This window comes from Diabrotica undecimpunctata, chromosome 10 (genome assembly GCF_040954645.1).
Source record: "Diabrotica undecimpunctata isolate CICGRU chromosome 10, icDiaUnde3, whole genome shotgun sequence".
Lineage (NCBI taxonomy): Eukaryota > Metazoa > Arthropoda > Insecta > Coleoptera > Chrysomelidae > Diabrotica > Diabrotica undecimpunctata.
In genome coordinates, this window is record NC_092812.1 from 19,333,702 (window position 1) to 19,358,110 (window position 24,409).

Below are 24,409 nucleotides of genomic sequence, written 5' to 3' on the forward strand. Positions count from 1 at the left end.
TTACTTGTAGTGACTTAGTGGGTCTGTCATATATGCTCTAGTCACTCGAGCTATTCACATCCCAATTTTGTCGGACTGAACCAATTCACTTAAAATTTTGTGAAAGTGCTCAAATAACAAAATTTATATAACCTCGATGTTTATTTTGAGACCTCTTTTTCTTGCTTCAGGATCAATTTGTTTGAACACTTCCATTAGTCGTGGCTTATACCTACTAATGATGGCTACATCGTCTGCATATGCAGTAATTTGTACTGATTTGGTGTTTATATGGCCGGTTATATTGGTTTTTCTGATGACTGCCTCAAGAACTAACTCAAATTGATCCTGAAGCAAGAAAAAGAGGTCTCAAAATAAACGAAGCAAAAACGAAGTATATGACAGTCAAAAGAATAACTGACAATGAAAATAATATCACAATAGACAACTATACTATCGAACGAGTGGATGCCTTTACATATCTCGGCACAGAAATCAATCAGAAGAACTCCGTAAGTAGCGAAATTAATGCACGTATTTCCAGCGGGAATCGTACATACTATGCTAATAAAAGATTGATGACATCGAAATTATTAGACAAAAGAACCATAATGACTATCTACAGAACACTGATTAGACCCGTAGTAACCTATGGATGTAAAACTTGGGTAATGACGAAAAAAGATGAAGCCCAACTCAGGACATTCGAGAGAAAAATACTAAGGAAAGTATATGGCCCGGTACAAGAGGAAGATGGCACATGGAGAATCAGGAGAAACGACGAGGTTAATGAGTTAAATGAAGGTTATGACATTGTAAGATTTGTGAACAGTCAAAGACTGTCATGGCTGGGACATGTGCAGAGACAAAACGATGCAAAAACAACAAAGAAAATGTTACAATGGAAGCCCATAGGAAGGCGAAAAAAAGGAAGGCCCAGAACGAGATGGTTGGATGACGTGGAAGACGACCTGAAAACAATGAACATAAGACGATGGAGAAGAAGGGCACAAGAGAGATCTGAATGGAAGGACATAGCCAGACAGGCAAAGACCCATCCAGGGTTATGATGCCAAAAGAAGTAGAAGAAGATATAACCTCGATGTGTGCTTCTGCCCTTCTCGGGGATGGAAATTATTTTGCTCAAAATAATCACTTTGTTTTATAGAGTTTTTTCAAAAAGTCAATATTGTTAGATCTATTAATGATTGAAAGCAGCGAATTTTCATTGAAAAAGTCACGTTTTTTATGAATAACTCAAAAAATGTGCCTTTGATCGAAAAAGTATGCAAAACAAACATAAAGCTTATAAAAGAAGAATGAGATTCATTTTTTATTATAAGATATTCTTGATACAATACAACATGAGAGATAGTCGGTAAAAAGAGACATTTTTTTGCGAATATTTGGATCAATGTATTCAACGTTAAATTATAAGAAAAGGGTTGATTTTTCGTGGGTATATAAACATGATATAAAAGTTTTTTATAGTCCATAAAAAGACCTATAAAATTAGCGCCGTAAAAATGCATTTGCATGTAAACTGAGTAAGTTACAGCTCGTAAAAGATGGACTCTTCGAATATTTTAAGGAAAAAAGGGCAATATAATTAACCTAATATCCACCAGACTTAAAATTAATCTATTTTCTTCTATATTACATTTTATTTTAGTGTTATTCATTAGATCCACGAGTTTTACTGAAATCCCTCTTTTTTCCAAAATAACTTAAAAACTATTATACAGGGTGTTTCAAAAAGGTATGTCATAAATTAAATCGCGCATTCCGGCGACAAAAATAAATTGATTGAATCCAACTATCTTAGTACAAAAGTGTACACAAAAAAAGTTACAGCCCATTGAAGTTATAAAATAAAAATTGTTTTTTTTTGCATTATCTCCTAAACTACTTGACGTTTTGTAATAAAAATGGACACGTTACTTTCCTGTTCTGAAAGCATTTTTCATACAAAAGAAACAACAAAATCTAAGCGCACAGAAAAAAAGGGGGGTGTGCAGCCCTAAATCCCTCCAAACTTTTGAGTACGTTCAAATCAAACGAATTTTGTAGCATCATTAGTTTAACACATTATTTTTAAAACTTTTTTGCCTCATCACTTTTTTCAAAAATCAGTTTTTACTGTTATTTTAATTGTGACGTTTAATTGTATACTTGTCATCAACCAACTTTTGCATGCTTGTTAAGTCAAGGGTTATTTTAAATCTTATTAGGTATCTCTTGTAACAAAGTGTTTTTTAGTCAATATTTCTTGAAAAAGGCATGGACATCTTGCCGAAACGTCGAAATGAAAAATCGAATAAAAATGTCGTAGCATCATAGACAACCTTTTTTTATGAACTGAAACCCAAGAAATTCTACTAAAAAAATATATTAAGGTTCAAGAACCAATCCCTTAATATTCATAGGGTTTGGTCCATACAATATTTCTAACAAATAAAATACAGGGTGATTTATTTAAAACAATTGAGAAAATCGTAATTTTGTTTTGTAGTTCACGCTGTATACAAATTTTAGTCAATGATTTCAATTAAACTTATTTAAAAACTACAATATATTGTTTACCTTATTATATAAAATAAATAATTGTTTATGAATTACTTCTTTATATACATGGTGTTGATTTCATGGGGATTTCAAAATAAAAATGGACATAACTTGTTAAATACTCTGTATAGTAATGCAAAACCTAATACTATAAGAACAAGAATTATGAGAAGAATACAAATTTGAAAAATTTATAGTTTGTCCCTTTTAAAAAATTGTATATTTGCTATACCACGTAATTATTAATCACCCTGTAGAAGTCCACAAATATACTGATGTCTTGTTGTTATTTATTATCTGATAATTTATTTCCTCATTACCACATATATATGACCTCCAAATTCTTAATACTGATAATTTTTATTATGGATAATTTATATTTTTCGCAATATGCGTAATATGGCACATCCAGTATATACCAAAATTGCTTGAATCGACCTCTTTACGATCTCTCACTACTAAGTACAATTTAAAACGAAGTCCGGCTAACCCCCATATCAATTATGACCACCCTCTCTATTTTTTATATATTTTAATATTACAATAGATGATTGAGGTGTCAACCACCATCATCTGTAATTTTTGGTTAGAGATCAATTTTCTAATTATTGCTTGTAATAAGGAAGACCAACCTGTCATAAATCAAATTAAATGGTTAAAGCTCTGGCAACGTCGAAGCCACCTTCCGGTGTTGGGTTTGCATTCTCTCTCAGACTGTTAGTATAGTGGCCAGCATTGTTGCCATATCTGGGAAAGCAGTTGAATATCTACGGAAATGAACAAACTTCCAAATTTTTTATAGAGTTTAAGGGCTTTTTGAAAATACTTACAAAATATAAACGATATTTATAAAATATGAAGAATATAGTAGAAAAATATGGATTTGTCGAATTAACAATTAAACAAAAGTTTAGAAAAGTAAATTGTAAAAGTAACTCTAATATTAACGCATTTATTAAGCCATAAACTTTATCACATCCAACAATAAAACTGTCCACTTAGTAATCTTATTGTAAATCGTGAAGAACAGGAAAATCCAATGTTGCTTCCTAGACATATTTCCATCACTGTATATCTTGCTTAAATTAAATATTTACTGCACTTATTCTAATTGGTGAAAGTAGGTTGCTTCAATTTTAGCAACAGGTACTTACATATATATATATATATATATATATATATATATATATATATATATATATATATATATATATATATATATATATATATATATACTCACAATCAATTTAATTTAACTAATCGGACGACCGGTTTCGCTTTCTATAATATGCAAAGCATCTTCAGGTCACGATACAAAGTTAAAATGCTGAAAACAATAATCCCATATTAGGGTGTTGTCTAATAAAGATAAAAAACATAGGTAGGTGATATAAATTATATAAATTACAATAATTATGCCAATATTACATGTCTGTGGTTTTATAAATGAATAAAAATAATAATAATAAAATGTTTAAGCAGACAAGGTAAGACCCACAAATTGGTAACATCGTCTATTAAACTGTAATGAATCAATAAATAAATATACCACTAAATAAACATTACTTACATGCCGGTACTCTATTAATTAATGGTTGAAAGAACATGGTTCAAACTATCTTGGATTGTTGATTGGAGAACAATCCAAGATAGTTTGAACCATGTTCTTTCAACCATCAATTAATAGAGTACCGGCATGTAAGTAATGTTTATTTAGTGGTATATTTATTTATTGATTCATTACAGTTTAATAGACGATGTTACCAATTTGTGGGTCATACCTTGTCTGCTTAAACATTTTATTATTATTATTTTTATTCATTTATAAAACCACAGACATGTAATATTGGCATAATTACTGTAATTTATATAATTTATATCACCTACCTATGTTTTTTATCTTTATTAGACAACACCCTAATATGGGATTATTGTTTTCAGCATTTTAACTTTGTATCGTGACCTGAAGATGCTTTGCATATTATAGAAAGCGAAACCGGTCGTCCGATTAGTTAAATTAAATTGATTGTGAGTAAGTCTAACTTATTATTTCTTTCACCTTTTGAAATGGACTCACACAAGCAACACATTCATGATATATATATATATATATATATATATATATATATATATATATATATATATATATCGAAGTTGCAAGAAATAAAGTCATATCACAAGCTGAGCTTCCTGAAATCTCGTTAAGAGAAACCTGAAGGTTGACTTGTTCCCCATCCCCACCGTCACGCCCATGGTCGTAAAGATTTGGCTAAAATTATGGAGCCTAGAGAGTCTTTGGTGCAAGCTAAGTCTTCCTAGATCCCCCAGATATGCTGATTCAGTAAGGGTAACCAATTATGTTACATTCGACAGAGGTATTTGTCCCAGTTAGTAAAATTAGAATAGCTTTTTAATTTTTCTTTTATATGACACACTGACACTGGAACCGAAAAGGAAAACAAAAACAAAATATCGAAAAGAGTCTATCGAAAATCAAAAAGCAAAACACCAGCTATAAATCAAAGACAAGTGGCATTCAAAATTAAGAAGAAAAAGTGATTGAAGTTAAAGAACAACACTAGTCAGTATGGGAGGAATGCTAAAAACTACTAAATGAAGAACAAGAACAACTTACTTTGAAAGTAGAAAACAGATAATGTAGAAATAGATGATCCAACCATAGACGAAATAATTGAAATCGTGAAGAATAGTCCCAGTAACAAAGCACCGGGTAAATAGTGGGAAAACATTGATGAAAAATGTTCACCGACTCACTAAAAAACATGGATAGAGGAAAGAATGCCCAAAGAGTAGGGGAATGGGAAATAGTAGTGATACACATGGAAGGAGATCGGAAATAGTGTAACAAATATAGAGATATAACGCTTCTCAGCTATAGCTTATGATATCGGGATACCTGCATCGTGTTAATACCTAGAAGAAAGCTTCTCAATGCGGCCTATAGAGTGCTATCAGCTATTATACACAAACGACTCAGACGCAAACATGAGTCAAGTAATAAGGAAAGCTAACAATAAAACACTGAAAACTTTTGTTTTCAAAACTGCGTTTACATTTTATAGTCTAGGAGGAGAGAACTGTTTGTCTCAAATTGGTCATTCAGAATTAGGCCTTTATTTTGAATGTGAAGAATTTGAAATTGGTCATTAAAAGAATGATAATAATAATAGTCTCCCGTTTTATACCGCTGTCGCGGCTTTGGGAGTATAGCAGGGTAGTCTGCTATATCTAGGGCCTACGGTATACAAGGAAGGTAACATGGCCAGTGCTACGCTTCAACCGTCTATTATTACCCCTAGTTTTACCCAAGGTACTCATTTTATTTCAGGCTGAGTCGACCTGGGGCCTATAGACATTTTTAAAATGTCTAGATGTTCTTGCCGGCGGTGGGATTCGAACCCCGGACCACCGGCTTGCGAGTCAAGCATCCTACCGCTTGCGCTACGCAGGCCCCTAAAAGAATGATTATGGTCTAAAAGGTAAAGTGCTTATGTATATAAATCCATACGCATCATCAGTTCATCTAAAATTAGTTAAATGAGCATATCTCCATAGAAAATATTGCTAAAGATTTACGTTACACAAATATGCAGCTCAAAAAAGATGAAAGTGAAGTGAAAGTTTAACTTATCAACCATAAAACCATAAAAATTAAACGTTCCGTCTTTTATAAGTAAAAACAGAACTAAGTCAGTTTATATACGTAAAATATGCAAAGATCAAAAGTTTAAAAAATTGAGTATGCGAACAGAATACTTTCTAGCATGGAGAGCAAACAGAATTCCAAAAGCACTGATACTGCTTACTGATTAAACATTATAAACAAGTTTTATATTTAACCTAAGGGAACTATCATTTGACCGCGTTGTTCCACCTTATCTAAATAGGAATTTATTTTATATTACCTGCGAAATACAAAGCCTACACTTTAAAGGTTTAAAGAGGAAAAGACTTTCAAACAGGCTGATAATTTCCAAGTGTATATTTCAAGATCTTCAAGTTACACGTGATGATCGAAGGGGAATAAAATACAACTTAATTCAAGTTGAACTACTTAAAAATCTTTAAAATCCCAAAAAAATGGTGAAATTCATGGAGTTACATAGCTTATGTAATAATATTGAGTCAAAAGATTTACCAAAATTGTTGCTTCCCAGTTCAGTACAGAGAATATTAGCTCAACAGTTCGGGTAAATAAATTTTTTGAAGTTTTAAATAAAAATATAATCTTATTTTAATTACCTTTCATTGTAAAATATCTGTTTTTCGTCTTTATAGAGGGGGGTCTGGAATCTTCAAAATACATCTCAGTCCAGGACGCCGCCTTACTGACCTTAGTGTATCATTGGTTCTTTTAGTCCCGGCGATAGTTAAACCAGACCCTCCTCTGTCATCCAGCGATCCGGAAGCGGAATGGCCGCTCATCAACTTCCGAAGCACTACCTCCATTATTTTCTCCTTTTTTTGTCCCCAAAACTGGCTTTTTTGAGACAAAAAGTGGAACCCAGGTAGCGTATATGACCCTCATCGTTCCGTTATTGTTTAGTGGGGCCATTCCTCCTTCCCCATATTTTGACTCACACAGTCTAATCATACCGTCCTAACTCACTTTTCGTCTCTTATCGAAACGTATTAACTTACAGCATCTTTCCCTCTTACCTTTGCCGTTGGTCCAGCTGTCTTTCTTCCTCTTCTTTCTTCTTTATCACTGCACGTATGTAATTGTTTTAGACTAGTCCAACCTGCTTTATTTTCAATCATTCTCTCAATCATGTCTGTCACTGTAACAAAATTTACACCTGTGTCTCTCCCTCTCTTTCTCTCCCCGTCTCTCTCTCTCTCTCTCTCTCTCTCTCTCTCTCTCTCAATGTAAAATATCTGATACGGCGAGTAAGGTCAACTGCTGTGGTGGCCACGTTTCGCATGTAAGGCACTTGCGTAACTCTTGTGCCCGTATTTATAGTCGGTACTCAAGCTCGTGCTTGAGCACGTGCTCCGCCAAGTCGAACTTACGTCAAAGTCATGCTCAAGTATTTGTTGTGTTCTATAAACGATACTTCGGGTTTTCTCGTACAAGATTGATCTCAAGCACGAAAATTAGTGATTTTAAATAAATTTGATTGATGACATCCAATAAAAAGAAGATTCTGTCAATTATTATCATTGTCATTAAACTTTATTTAAATATTTTTAGCGCCAAACTTATTATTGCAGGATATGTATTTAATTTGATTTTTAGGCCTCATTGCAGACAGGTAATCCATATTTTTCAGGTTGTAAATAACCTGTTGGCAACATTTCTTACATGTGCACTATTATATCTATTTTGTTGATCATTGCCTAAAAAGATATATCTATCAAATAATCTATTTTTTTGTTTAGCCCATTATCAATAAATACCTTGCTTTAATACTGGAGTAAGTAGATATTGCCTGCGCTGCATGCATATTCACTATTCATAATGATTCACCTATTAATAATTCTGGAATTTGTCCTCTTTCCGTTCTAACTCTTAATCAAGTTTGATCAAATATTACGCTGCCATGACTTAATCCTGGATGTTGAACAACAATATCCATAAATAATCTCAAAAAACAAAAAAAATATATCGTATTGGAAGCGAATTGGAAAAAATATAAATATAAACAAACAAGTTAATATATAAATACAAATAAATGATTTCAATAAATTGTGCTCTACATAAAATTGGTTAGTGTTGGAAAAACATTTCCATAAAATTTCAACAGAAACTGAGCTAAACCTATATGTTTTCATTTATTTTCAGTATTCATTATTTTGCAATTGTTATCGAAGAAAAGCTTTAGGACATCTAAGCGAGTATAAAGATGTGCCCACGTATATCAACAATAGACGCAGTAGACTTCCCCGATTAATTTTAATTGGAAGAAGTTTTTCAGCGAATCTTTACGAGAGAAAATAAAATTATTATTTTTAAATACTTCCCTGTTGAAAATCTGGCAACTGCGTACTCACACTATACAATCGTCCCTACTTGCCGCTGTTCTGCCGTTGCCGATGCCTATCCCCTTCGGTTCTGTGTGTTGCCCTGTCATGGCAGAAACAACACAGACATTCACATACAGCCTAGAATACAATTCAGACTGATCTGAGTACTAAGACCTTGGCAGTAGAGATTTCTCTGTCACAATCTGTGTATATAACACTCTATATTGGAAATCGGTTGACAGGTAGACTATCTATTATTTTGGTTTGTATTTGTAGACCACTCACGTGCGAAGCCGGTTTGCAGTGCTTTTATTTACGTTTTTCGTTGTTCTTTGTGATCAAATGTGACACCAAGATTCTTAGTGTTAGACAAAAATAAATACCAGTGATGTTTCAGTGCATTATACAGCAGAAGAACGATTGGATTCACTCCTACAACACCGAAAATAAAGACGTATTTCCAGGTATTCTTAAACTTTTTTTGTTTTTTTGTTCAGTGAAAATATATGGCATCAGAGAGTTCAGTTGATTTTGAATGAGAGCCAAAAAGTTTATAAAGAGAACATTGTTTTATCACACTGGCAATGTTTTCGTGAGAAAAAACTGCTAGTTTGGTGCCTAAAATTATTCGTTTAGTCAACCACCTGAAAATGTTGCTTTATTTATTTTTTTGAATCATAATTCTCAAAATTTTTTAAATAAACCTTTGTTGTTCGTACTAAGAAGTACTTTTCAGTCTGGTGCTTTATTTGCCATTGTACTTTCTTGTCTCATTACTTTGATTTTCAGTTTTATTTAAATAAACAATTCATTATCTTCAATCACGTTCCAATAATGAATCTAATTAAAGCAATAATTGCTCGTATTATTTAGAAAACTTACTTTTCTAGGTTATACCTTTTTTGGAGTATGCTTCGTGAATTACTACTTATTTCTTATTTCTTTTCAAATCTAGGATGCCACAAAAGAACAAAACAAATTCAGTTTGTTTACGAGAGTGAGGTGATTAGTTGTCGCCGTAGAGGTCATGAAAAGAATTTAAAAATGCATTATTTCCCAGTGCTCTCTTTAGTTCAATAGTTCTCCAATTATCGGGTTGGGTCCCTGATGTCCGTCCCTGAAAGGTCTTCAAAATATCTAGATGCAGTCAAATCACTTCTTTATTGTTCATTGCCAAAACAACTTCTTGGGCGCTGAAGTAAGCTGCTCCAGGAAGAGTAGTTTTTGTTCTGAAATCCCTTTCTGTGGTCTACAAAATCGGTCTAATTATTCCCCAATGATGGTTTGATCCTTTATGCTACAGCAAATCATTTAAGTGATTATGCAATTCCAAGATACTAGCGATAACATTCTAGTCTATGCGATTGTTTCGCTTGCTTGCTTGCGTTCGTGCAGATCCACCTGCTTCTATTAGCCACTGCTTGGACTATTGTTTTGATTCAGGTGTATAGTGGTCAACGTCACGTTACCTCAGTAAATTGATTGAATACTTTTGACAATGCTAAATTTGGCGATTCCTCATTTCTTTGTGATCTGCATTTAACAAATGCTGTACCCATTTTGTACCAATCTTTCTCATCACAGAATCTTTGGCGATAAACAATGAAGCGTAATATGGAAAAGTATCCAAGTATATGCATTTTGTTGAAAAATGCACACCACTTTTAATTAAAACAGCTCTATATGACACTATTATTAACATTTATGGCATATATTATGTATAATAATATGTTTTCTAGTCACTAATAGTTTTATTATTAAAGAAAACTTATTCCAATAACAGAAAATCTGATTTTCGAATATATATTATTCAATTAATGTGATATTGCGTGACGGGATAGCGATTTTTGCTACGGGACAGAACAGCGATTTTTCTGCGGATTTTTCTGTATCTCAGCTACATTTTTATTTGAAACATTTTTTTCTACGGCGTAGAGATTCTTGGTAAATCGATTTTTTTGCGATTTTCCCCCCTACGAGGGGGCTTTTAGAGGGAAGCCCGGGGACAAAGTGGTAAACTTTTTTTGCATCTGTTTTGGGGTCCCAAAATTAATATTCTCGGCAAAATTCAGTTTGTTCGTATGATTTTTAGGGGTCAACTGTCTGAAGACTGGACCATTTTAATATTTCCTATTTACGACACATAATACATTTAGAATAACAGAAAATTTTAAAATGTTTTCGACAATCCTTTTCGATTCATTGCGATGCACGCCTGGTATGCAAAAAATTGTTTTGCTTTAGGTCCTCCTAATAAACCGCCACCCTACATTACTGCGACACCACCAGATGATGATATCATTGAATTTAACCGTAAACGTGATAAATAAAAAGAAATATGGTTTCTTTCAGTAAATAAAAATGTGTTGTTTTTATTTTTATTTTAATCGTAATCTTACAAAAAGAACAGCCCTACCTTTTATATAACCTACTTAGGTGGGGTGAAATGATGTTTATATATGATTTCGTTTCTATATGCCCTGCGTCGTTTCATTTGATGTTTCATATTTTGTAAGACCGTCTTTTTCAATGCCTTGTACATCTATGTATTATTATTATCATCCATAATCGTTTGTGGCGTCGGTTAATGGGACTTTGTTGTAGACGGGACTTTATTCCCATTGGTCGGTGGCTTCGTTCTGACATGGGCTACGGAAAAGAAGAAGAATTGACAGTTGACAAACGAAGAAAAGTTGACAGTTAATATTAAATAAGGAAAAGAAGAATTGACAGTTGACAAATGGTTCCGGTCTTGGCTAAGGCTTCAACGCTTACCGACAGTGACGTCAGAGGAGTTCAAATGTCTCGTCCTGTCTTGCCCAAGTGTCCCATCCTCTGTTGTCAAGGAAAATTTTGCAAGTTGCAGCAATTCATGAAGAGTGAAGTGTATGAATACGGATTCTTCCCTCGATATGTATACCAAATACGTGTTTACTTGATAGAGTGATGCCATTTGATTCTTTTTGTCATTACATCTTTGACAGATTTGCACCTGGCTGGACATGTTATTGTCTACTTGCTGATTATAATCAGCTAATGGAATGGCCACATTAAGTCTTGACCTGAACTTCGTTTAGGATTTATGCGACAGTCTTAAAAGAGACTTGCATAAATTGAAGAATTCGAGAATATTCCTCAGAATGCGATTGAAAACTACATACTTAAAAGTGTCCTTGATTCCAGAAGTACTGCATCAGATTGCATCTATGAATTATATTACTTTCTTTCTATAAACTCTTTACTATAATTTTTGTTTGAATATGATAATGTAACAATAATAATAAATATCAATTAAAGATATATTTTATTATAAATCAAAATGTTTCGCCATCTCCCGATATTTCTTGTTTTTTAATTAAGTAGGCCTTTTTGTGTGGTTTAATTTTTCTCTTCATTATGAATTACGAAAAGAACGGATTTTACGCCAGACAGAGGGAGTGTTGAATATATCCTCTTGACGCTATGATGGGCATATGCTAATGAACAAAGAAGATTAAGGTATATGGAGATGAATTTACAATCCATTGTGTTATGCACATTGTATTATTCCATTATAAGCTCTCGTATTTAAAAAAGTATTGGATTAAACTTGTAGATTAAAAGAAATTACTAGTGTATTGGATTTAGCAAATATTCGTTCAATAGATGCTAGAAAAATACTAAAGTACCCAACAATATCTTTTAAAATCAAACCATAAAGGGATTCACCAAATAATTATTATATGATAGAACCAGAACTACTTGTTCTGAATGAAACTAGTTATTTAGAAGAAAAAGAGCAAATTAAGGAGAAACTAAACATAAATTATAAACATTTACAGCTCAGAATCCGAATGATCAGAAGACTCTCTTGCTCCATGGCTGTGAAAATTGAAAAATGGACTCTGAAACAGTAAAAAGAATATATGCCTTTGAGATGTATATATATACAGACGGATGTTGAGAATTCCATGGGTACAGAACGTTACCATCTATGAGTTAGTCAGGCGCATGAGTAAACAAAAGTAATTAGTACTTAAGCATGATCAAAGAGAGGTAGATATAATACTTGGGTCATGTGTTGAGAGGTGAAAGATATGAATTACTCCGAATCATATTGGAAGGTAAAGTACAGGGTAAAAGATCAGTAGGAAGACTCCAGAACTCATGGCTGAAAGACCTGAGGAGATGGTTTGACAGCTCATCCGCAGAAATATTTCGTGTAGCAGTTTCCAAAGCTTCAATTGCCATTTGGATCGTCAACTTTCGAAAGTAGACGGTGCAATAAGAATTAAAAACGTAAATTCAATTTTTCTTTGCACTATTTGCAGCCTTATTTTAATTTCTTGAAATTAAACTGTCAATCTCACAATAAAAGGTTAATCGTGTGCATAGGTGTATGTGGGTCACAAAGGATTTTCTTTCCCTACTTGATTTTTTCTGAAATTTCTATCCATACACTGCCACTTCATAATTGGTTTTAGTTAATGCCAATTTTGTAGTCTTTCTTGGAGGATTTAAACTGTTTATTTTTCTATAGATGTTATTTTGTCATAGAGTGTAATAAATCAGGTGGTCATTCCTTAGTTGTATCCTTTTATATGCCTCCAGTCTATATTTAAAGAATAAGAAAGATAATAAACTAGCTATTGTGGAAAACTGTAAGCTTTATTCAAAACAATTCCCAAGGTGGATGTTCTTCAAGGGAACTTGCTCTTAATAGATAAGAAAGCTTGTCTTTAATTGCTATGTAGTTTTATAGAAATTTATTAAAATATAAATCAAATAATGGAAAAGAAAACTATTTTAGAACTGTTTAAACAATTTATTTCCTAGCTGAGCACTTTTGGCTTACAAAGCCATCTTCCAAACTATGCTACAATAGAACAATGATATAAATAACTAATTTAAAGTTTACAATGTTTCACTTATGTCAAGTTTTTAAAGTATCGGTACTAGGAGAGATATTTTGCTCTTCAGAAATTTGTTTTTACACCATTAAAATGGGACATTACCTATAATGCAATCTGTAATCTAACATCTCTAAAAATGAGAGGTACCCTGCACAGGTGTTACCTTCTGGGAACTATTTTCCCTGAATGTTTTTATAGTACCATCGGACATCTGCTCCTTCTTGTTTATTTTTAAATCGGATTAGTAGGTGTTATATTTTGCAACGATAAAGAATTTCATAATATACCAGTATTTCGATATTTGGCTTGTTTGGATGTGAATATCTACACTTACTTTCAAACCGGTTGTACAACATAAATACGAGGGTAGTCGCAACCCTTTACAGGTGCTTCAATACATTTTAAGTTAATTTTCATTTATAACGGTAGTTTATTAGTGCAATAAACTATACAATTATATTAATTCCATCATTATATTACCAAAACTAGAAAAGATACTAGTAATATACCAGTATGGCGGTAGAAAAATAGATCGACAATAAACACACTAAGATAAATTTTGGAAAAACGTCGGAATATGTAGAAGTGTACATAGTGTCCTTTAATAATCATTTAACGAATTACGCAGAAAGAAAATAATTTATTATAGAGTAATAAAATACCTTTACACCCTATTAAACTAATTAATGAATGTAAGGTAAATCCGGGTAACATTGACACATCTTCACAAAATATTTTTCTTCTCGCATGTAACTATACATACTTAGAAATTTGAAATTACGCGTATTGTTAGGTTGCTATGTTAGGAGTAAATCGTGAGTAAATCACTATATCTTTTATCAAAACTGTGGCTTCGTCAGCAACGGTAGGAAATTTAATAATTTTGCAAAAAGCAAAGTTATTAAGATTGATAAATTATTGTTCGGTTAATTTTTTATGTATTTTAATTTAGAAACTCATAAAATTAAATAACTTTTTAAAATCTACAACCTTTATTTGAATCATTTTTCTCTAAAACGTAGGTATAAGAAAAATTTTATAGGCAAAAAATTTTTGTTTACTTTTTATGATTGTCAGAAAAAACAAAGCAAACTTCATCCATCTTCAAGGATTTGTCATTAGCTATCCCTCATATGCATACCTTTTAGAACCTTTAAAAACCTGTTTTTTTTTCTTTACTGTCTTTTTTTTTCTTTTTTCTGAGAAAAAGATTTTCTCAGCTGTTTTTTTTTCTTTACTGTCCTATATGTAAAACATTCAAAACGAATACAAACAGATAACAAGGGGTATTAGGACAACAAAAATCTTTTTAACTTGTAAGTGCTGTTGTAAGTTGAAAGTGCTAAGTTGTAAAAATATAAAAATTTTCAATTAAAATAAAAATCTTTCTTCCAATTTTAGCGATGAACAGATATCCAGCTTAATATACGTTTTTTAAGATCTAAAAATATTTCGTTTATTATCAAGCGGTTTTTGTTGACGTTTTGATTTTTTGTAAGGATGTGGTGATTTATTTTTAACAGAGGGAACCACAAAAATCAAATGAAGGATGATGAAAGGTGAGAAAGAAGGTACATTTGAGGCTAAAAAAGAGGAAAAATTAGTTGTAAAATGAAGGAAGTCCTAAAATAATTATAAACTTGTGGTTAGTATTATTAGAGAAAGTAAAATTAAAATACTTGGAAAACTTCCCGGAAAGAAATTTAAAAATAACAAGTTTTGGTGATAGCAAATAGAATACAAAGATAAATAAAATGTCCAACCATAGGACAAAGAAAGGGTTTGATCAGATGTGTCAGAGACGACAATAATAAAATACTATACTCCAGCAAAATCAAGATGGCAAAAAACAAAATCACACGAAACATCAACAAACCAACATACAATCTAGACAAATTAAAAACGGCTCCAGGACGACACATGTTTAGGGAGGAACTCCAACTCAAAACAAGAGAACGTGGAGTAAATAGCTGGGAAGATTTGGCAGATGTTTTGACAGAAATAGCTGAAGATAAACTGGGTAAAAAAGAGAAACATAGAAAAGAATGGATGTCAGATGAAACTTAGAATCTTATCGAGGAAAGAAAACCGCAAAAGAAAGATATTTTGCAAGCAAGAGCTGTAGAAGAAAGGGCGAACCGACAACACGAATATGAAATAATAAATAAAGCAGTTAAAAGAAATGAAAGAAGACACAGAAGAAGGTGGGCTGAAGAACTGGCAAAACAAGCTGAAACAGCTGCACAACACAACAGAACTAGAGAGCTATACCAAATTACTAGACGACTAACAAAAAATGGACCCAACTGTTCAATCATTGTAAGATCCAAGACAGGCGAATTACTTACTACAACAAATGACACAAGTAGAGAGATGGAAAGATCATTTTCAGGAGATGCTAGGCACGCCCAGGGAAAACGCAGATGAAATTGTCGAAAACCCGCAGAATGTAGACTTGCGTATATCTTACGAGGCCCCTTTCAAAACGGAGATAATAACATCTATCAAATCTCTGAGAAATAACAAATCTGCGGGAATCGATAACATTGCTGCCGAAATACTTAAAACTGATCCGCATCTAACTGCCGAACTTTTGCTCCCCATAATCCGAGAGATGTAGGGAACAAACCGCATTCCAGCGGCTGGAAAAGGGGTAACATTATTAAGCTTCCAAAAAAGGGTAACCTCACACTGTGCAAAAATTGGAGAGGAATAACCTTGCTTACCGCAATAAATAAAATATTCACGACTATCATACTCAAAAGATCAACAAACAAGATTGAATTTCAAGCTGGTCAAGCAGGCTTATACCAGAATCCTCCTGCATAGATCACATTAATACTGTGATGGTAATAATGTATCAATCAGTTGAATGGAACACACCCCTATACATGGTTTTTGTTGACTTCTAGCGTACCTTTGAAAGCTTATATTATGCTGCTTTATGGAAACTTCAGAGCTAAGAAACATCCCTCATAAAATAATGTTCATTATAAAGTCACTGTATACTGAGGCTAAATGCAGCGTGACACACAATGGAATCAACAGCGACGAATTTGACATACTTATTGGAGTCGACAGGGATGCGTGCTTTCTCCGTTTCTTTTTAACATAACAGTAGACTATGTTCTCTCCAAACTAGACTCCGACACAAGAGGGATACAATGGACGTTAACCACACGCCTAAGCGATCTGGAATCACCGACGATATCTGCCTGTTAGGACAAAGCTTCCAAGATGTGGCTGATCAATTGGTAAAACTTTTCACTGAAGCCAATAAAGTAGGTTTGAAAATCAACATTAGTAAAACCAAATCCATAAGAGTAAATGCAAGAAACAACAGCTATTTACTATCAACAACATGCCGATTGAAAATGTGGAAAACTTTACGTATCTTGGAAGTGTCATAACAGAAAGCGGAGGTACAGAGGACGATATTCGTATGAGGATACGAAAAGCTCAGCAAGCATTCAGCATGCTCAACCCTGTTTGGAGATCTGGCGATTATACTACAAGGACAAAGATCCGCATATTCCAGTCAAATGTCATGTCTGTTCTACTCTACGGATGTAAACCTGGAAAGTGACAAAAACCCTTACAGATAAACTGCAGGTCTTTATTAATAAAACGTAAGAAACGAAGATCTACTACATCTGGCCCAACAAAAAAGGGTACAACATCAAACAAAGTCCAGAAAGTGGGGTTGGATGGGTCACACACTCAGAAAAAATAATTCCAGTATTGCAAAGATTGCCCTAGAGTGGAATCCCCAAGGAAGAAGAAAAAGAGGTCGCCCAGTACAAACTTGGAGAAGATCCATCACGGACGAGGTAAGAGGTCAAGGAAAGTTTTGGAATGAGGTAAGGGCCTTAGCGCAAAATAGAACCCGATGGCGCGTTTTCACTGAAGCTCTATGCTCCACTTAAGAGTTCAAGAACCCTTCAAGAAGTACTCTAGGGTAAAAATTTAACGCAGTAAAAATTTAACGTTACACCGGCTTTAAGAATTGTCTTAAAACAATCAGTGACGTAGATTTTGGAACATAACCAAATAAAGTAGTTTTAAGTATCTTCATATTCAATTATAGTTCCTAATACAGAAAAAAATGTACACAAAATATACGTCAGAGATCGTACACTTGATTGTGGATCGTTTTTGCTTGTCTGCTATTTATGGTACGACTGATTCGAAGTACTTTTGCTTTTTTTAAATGGAAGTGAATGAACGACAGACACGCTCATTACCATATTTAAATTAATAAGGAGTGAAATAGACGGATATTGCGTACTACGTTTATAAAAACATTTATAATATTTAGTCCTTTGTTTAACATTGGGTCAATTATTTAAAAGTAATGGTACCGTTTTTATACAATGTTAAGTGTAAATATAATGCATGTAGGAATAATGTAATAGGAATTTATGTATCCATTTGTTTTTTGTTGATTGTTGAAAATCAGTTACAGTACATTCAACAAACTTACACACTTCTAAATGGACACGTTACTTTCTTGTTCTGAAAGCATTTTTCATAAAAAAGAAACAACAAAATCTAAGCGCACAGAAAAATTTTAAGGGGGGTGTGCAGCCCTAAATCCCCAAAACTTTTGAGTTCGTTCAAATCAAATGAATTTTGTGGCATCATTAGTTTAACACATCATTTTTAAAACTTTTTTGCCTCATTACTTTTTCGAAAAACTAGTTTTTTCCTAGTTGGTCATAAAATTACAATTAGTTTCTACGGATACAATAATTAACAAACAGTTCCATTAATAATAGTCAATAATTTGAAGCTATCATTTATTGTGTGAATAAGATTAATATTAAAAATTTTAATATTACAATGGCCTACACATTTCAGGAAATGGCAGATATGCATTTAACTTTGGGTAAGTTGGATCAGATTAAATTATGATTTCAATAAACTATCGGGAATATCGTAGGTGAATGTCAAGGAAATAGTGCAGCAGCCGCAAGGCGTTATGCAGTAAAATAACCCAATCGAAATACACCCCATAGACGATTATTTCTGACCATTGATCGTCGTTTACGGGAAAAGGATACATTCCAACCGCAAGTTGCTGCCAATAGTGGTCGTCCAATAATGGATGCAACTGATGAAGACATTTTAGAAATTATTGAGGAAATACCTGGAACAAGTACAAGGGTAATAGCTGCTCAACTAAATGTTCCTCACGTAAGGGTTTGGAGGCATTTGAAAGATCAGCTGCTTAAACCCTTCACTTAAAAACGGTTCAAGAGTTATTGGTTGAAGATTATCCTAAAAGGATTGGATTTTGCTATTGGTTGTTAATGGAAAACACTCGAAATGTTAATTTTATTAGAAATATTTTGTTTATCGACGAGGCTACCTTCAGTAGAAATGGAATAACAAACCATCATAACTAGCACATTTGGGCAGACGAAAATCCTCACGCCAAAAAAACGACTCATTACCAAAGGACTTTCAAAGTTAATGTTTGGACAGGAATTGTAAATAACAATCTAATAGGCCCAGTATTTCTTCCCAACAATTTAAATGGTGATCATTATTAGCAGTTCTTAGCAAACGATTTACAAGAGTATTTGGAAGAAGTGAATATTGCAATAAGACAAAATATGTGGTTTCTACAAGATGGCGCTCCACCGCATTACACTAATGAAGTCCGGGAATACCTTTGCAGGCAGTATCCTGGTCGGTGTAGTCTTGGCCACCTAGAAGTCCAGGTCTTAACCCCATGGACTTTTGCTTTTGGGGGTTTATGAAAGAGAAAGCGTATTCAGTTTTCCTTATTAAAACGATACCGAATGTGTATTGAAGAAAATGAGGGTCATTTTGAACATTTATTGTAATAAGTATCATATTTATAGAGGTTATAGACATTTTTTGTACTTGTTAATTCATTTAAGCCATTTATTTAGTTGCACGTAATTTTTTAAAGGTTAATGAAAAGGGCCGTAACTCAATAAAAACTGTTTTTTGAAAAAAGTGATAAGAGGCAAAAATTTTTTTAAAATAATGTGTTAAACTAATGATGCCACAAAATTCATTTGATTTGAACGTACTCAAAATTTTGGGGGGATTTAGGGCCGCACGCCTCCCTTAAAATTTTTCTGTGCCCTTAGATTTTGTTGTTTCTTTTGTATGAAAAATGTTTTCAGAACAAGAAAGTAACGTGTCCATTTTTAATACAAAATGTGAAGTAGTTTGTGAGATATGCAAAAAAACAATTTTTATTTTGTAACTTAAAAGGGCTGTAACTTTTTTTGTGTATACTTTTGTACTAAGCTAAGTTGGATTCAATCAATTTATTTCGTTGGAATGCGTGATTTAATTTATGACATACCTTTTTGACACACCCTGTATATTAAGGGATTTATGATAGTAAATGTGTCAAGATCACAGACAATAAAGGTGAAGATGAATAGGAAGACCTTTGTAATCCCTGCAAGTAGAAATATCGTAAACATGTTCAATTGAATATGCGTAAGACTTTAAACGACTAACAGGGCAAGGCTCAGGTAAATTTGATAAAATATGCAAATAAATGCCAGTAGTATTAAAAATATGCAAATTTTACGAATTCACAACAAAATGCATTAAAATGCGAGTTTCATATTATCCGTCCTTTGTCATCAGCTACCCGTCATATACCTTTTAGAACCTTCAAAAACCTGTGTAAGATTTTTACGTGAAATCAATGATTTTTTCACAGATCATCATCATCATCATTCAATCTTCGCTTATCCACTGCTGGACATAGATCTCCCTCATAATTTTCCATCTATTTCGATCTTGTGCCTCTTGCATTCAATTCCTATAGCAACGTTTTAGATCGTCAGTCCAACGTGTTGGTGGACGACCTCTGCTTCGGTAGGCATCATCTCTTGGTCTCCATTCCAGTATCCGCTTTGTCCATCTATTATCTGTCATTCGAGCCACGTAACCTGCCCAGTTCCATTTCAGTGTTGCTACTCTCTCTACTGCATCAGCCACTCCTGTTCTTTGTCGTAGCTGGCTATTTGGGATCTTGTCTCGTAGTGAAACGCCCAACATAGCACACTCCATCGCCCTTTGACACACACGGATCTTTTGAACTGTTCTCCTTGTCATGGAAAACGTTTCCGCACCGTAAGTTAACACTGGCAAAACACACTGATTAAACGTTTTTCTTTTAAGGCATATTGGTATATCAGACGATTTGAAAATATGGTTCAGCTTGCCGAAGGCTGCCCAAGTCAGTCTTATACGACGGAGAAGCTCAACGGTTTGGTTATCTTTTCCTATGCGAATCTCATGACCTAGGTATTTATAGGCCATTACCTGGTCTATGGATCTTGTTCCTACGCATATATCTTCGCTGACTACAAGATTTGTCATCATCTGGGTTTTAGATATATTTATTTTCAATCCCCCTTCTAGCGAGGAAAGGTAGAGCTGATTTACAAGTTCTTTGGCCTCATCTATCCTATCAGCTATTAGTACAATATCATCTGCAAACCTTAGATGGCTTAGCTTTTCTCCGTTTATGTTATGCCCTTGTCGGTCAGTTTTGCCCTTTTACATATATATTCCAAAAGCGTAGTGAACAATTTCGGCGATATGGTGTCCCCCTGGCGTACTCCACGTTGTATCGGGAATTTCTGGGTTTGACGCTCACCCACTCTAACACTGGCTGTTGCGTTTTGGTATATGTGTTTAATTATATTTATATACCGATAGTCAATTCGGTATTCTGTCAAGGCTTCCAACATTTTTTGTTGATTTACGGTGTCGAATGCCTCTTCATAGTCGACAAATATTAAAGCTAGTGGTTTATTATATTTAGTGCATTTTTCTATAAGATTTTTTCTCTTCACACAACTTGTAAGATATAAAAAACCAAAACAATACCCTATAAAAAGTTATATTTATTACTTAATTTATTAGTGTGCACAATAGCGATGTAAACAAGCTTCCTAACCATTTTTTAAACATTTTTATAAAGAATGTGCTCACAACAATGAATATAAATTATTATTCGCTGTCGTATTTCTCCCATTTCCTGGAAGATTTTCTGAATGAAATATTAAACATACGCCAAATGAAAGCGTCAGGTGGCGTTACATCAGTAAATGAGAATGATGCTCGAAATTTGAAATCTGCTCGACTAGAAATTATTATCTCTAAAACAATTCTATGGAACATCCATGTGGCTTATTGGATAACTATTGCTTATACGTAGGCAATTTTTTTGTACGTCATAAAAATTTTCAGATATACAGGGTGAGTCATAACTATTGGTACATAGACCAAGGACAGGTTATTTGGACCAAAATATGGCTATTGGGCCAAATATGCCTTAATAAAATGTTGCTGAGAAAAAAGATACAGGGTGTTAAAGTTAATTTTTGTTTTTCGTTTTTTGCTAATAGTTTCCCTGTATATTTATAAATTGCTATCAAAATTGGCACAGAGGCATAATCTTAGACAAGAAATAGTATTTTATTTACAATTTTACGTTTTGTCATAGAGGGCGCCACGTGGATCATTCCTAATGATCAAATTAAGTCTAAACTTTTTCTGATGAAACTTTTTAGTAATTTTTATTAGAAAATATGACGTATACTCTTGTTTAAACATGATAATTTCAACCGTTTTCGATAAAAACGCAGTCGAACTGCTTAGAGTCTTAAAAAAGGATTTCAAATATAATTTCATTTATGAAAAGTATGCTTTGGACTGTCAGATAATTGTTGTTGGTAAATGTCATTTGTTCAGAGTAAATTATTTTTGATGTGACAGTGTAGTGTAATGTTGCATTTTTTAAAAGTAATCATTACTTTTTTTGATTGAAATGCCTCGTCACAATCATTTTACTAATGAAGAAATGCGAGATATGATTTGCGTATACGCACTAGAAAATTTTTGCGGTCGCTCGGCAGCCAGAAGGTATGAAATGTTATACGCAAACAGAAGGCAACCAAATCACAAAACTTTTGCAAGATTATATCGTAGTTTAGGTGAAACTGGGTCATTTCACACTAAAAATCGGGGTGGTCGACCGAAACAAATCACACCTAATCAAGAAGATGAACTTTTGGTTCGAGTAGATGAAAATCCTGAAATAAGTTCACGACATCTATCAGCAGCAACAGGAGTAAGTCAGTCGTCTATTGTTAGAATTCTAAAAAAAGAGAACCTCCATCCTTATCACTTCACTCCTGTTCAAAATTTACTTCCAACAGATCTTCCACTACGGTTACAGTTTTGCCAACGTATTCTGAATAAACATCGCAATGACAGACACTTTATTAAGAATATTATGTTCACCGACGAAGCAACTTTTACCAGACGAGGGGTTTTTAATTGGCGAAATAGTCATTATTGGGAAGAAGAAAACCCGCATGCTATTAAAGCTAGACATTTTCAGCAAGAGTTTAAATTGAATATTTGGTGTGGCATTATAGGCGACCAACTACTAGGGCCTTATGTTCTTCCTCCGAATTTAAATGGAGATTCTTATTTATTCTTTTTGGAAAATACTCTTAGTGATATTTTAGATGATCTGTCACTGGATGTAAGAAGAAAAATGTGGTTTATGCAGGATGGAGCGCCACCTCATTTTTCATTAGCTGTTAGAAATCATCTTAATGACGTATTTCCCCAACGATGGATTGGCAGAGGCAGTGATTTTCAACGGCCACCAAGAAGTCCTGAGTACAACCCGCTAGATTTTTATTTTTGGGGACATATGAAGTCCTTAGTTTATGCCAATGAAATTAATACACGAGACGAACTTTGGAGATACATTCAAAATGCAGCTAATCTTATAAGGGGACAGAATAATATTTTTTTAACGTCCGAAAATCCTTTATAAAAAGAATTAGAAAAGGCATAGAAATCGGAGGAGACCATGTAGAACATTTAGTTTGAGTTTTTGTGAGTTCTTTTAAGTTAAAGTGTGTTTAGTTTTAATTTATCGTCAAAACAGAAACCTTACGTTAGTTGCAACTTTGTTTATTAGTTTGGTATTTGATAGTGGAATTGTAAATAAAATACTATTTCTTGTCTAAGATTATGCCTCTGTGCCAATTTTGATAGCAATTTATAAATATACAGGGAAACTATTAGCAAAAAACGAAAAACAAAAATTAACTTTAACACCCTGTATCTTTTTTCTCAGCAACATTTTATTAAGGCATATTTGGCCCAATAGCCATATTTTGGTCCAAATAACCTGTCCTTAGTCTATGTCCCAATAGTTATGACTCACCCTGTATTTCATTATCATTGGTTCATTATCCAGGATCTGTCTTTTCTTATTCAATGTTTTTCAACTACTTAGATTGCACTTAGGACTTTCATAATTCGTCTGGAAAATCTTCATAATATAACAGCACATCAAATTTCATTAAAATCGATTTAATAAATTTCGCATAATAATTTTGCAATCTAATTTTTTTTTATTGAATTTTTTAAAAATCTTGCACAACAAAAACTAAACCATATAGAAGTTTGCCAATTTTTTTACTTATAAAAACACACTTAACCTATCAACATACTTTATGGAATTGAAATCGAATTATTTGGACGGCCTCAGGAATGTTTTAAAATTATAAACAATTTTTGGCTGATAAACAAATAGAATATCTCGGTAAGTAAGTATTAGCTTAAATCAAATTCAGGAAACGGCGTTGGAAAAGACTTGGCAAAACGTTTCTTATAAAAGAAAAAAAGTTGAATTACGAGTAGTGGTTCCTGAGATACGACCGGTCAAACTTGACCAGCATTTGCGACGAGGTTATTAACAATAGGATGATAATCTTTAAACCATTACTTTTCTTTTCGAGCTCTTTGTAAAATTTTGTTGTGACGGTAAATAAAATTATAATATATTTTTGAGAGAACGGTTTATTTTAAACAAAACATGCTAATAAACATTTTTGTTCAAAATTGTCTCAGCTACATTTTTATTTAAAATATTTTTTTCTACGACGCACAGA

At 33.3% G+C, this 24,409-nt stretch overlaps 1 protein-coding gene across 3 annotated transcripts in view; it reads left to right on the plus strand.

The window, feature by feature from the left end:
- LOC140452302 (SLIT-ROBO Rho GTPase-activating protein 1-like) overlaps window positions 1–24,409 on the plus strand; it is a 266,666-nt gene that overhangs the window by 85,626 nt on the left and 156,631 nt on the right. The window contains exon 1 of one of the 3 annotated variants that reach the window (XM_072546470.1): window positions 8,613–8,996. The exons of the other annotated variants lie outside the window; for them this stretch is intronic. Coding sequence (XP_072402571.1) covers window positions 8,921–8,996 — 76 coding nt within the window. The 5' untranslated portion in view covers window positions 8,613–8,920. Of the gene's footprint in view, window positions 1–8,612; window positions 8,997–24,409 lie in introns of those variants that run through there. 3 annotated transcript variants of the gene reach the window in all.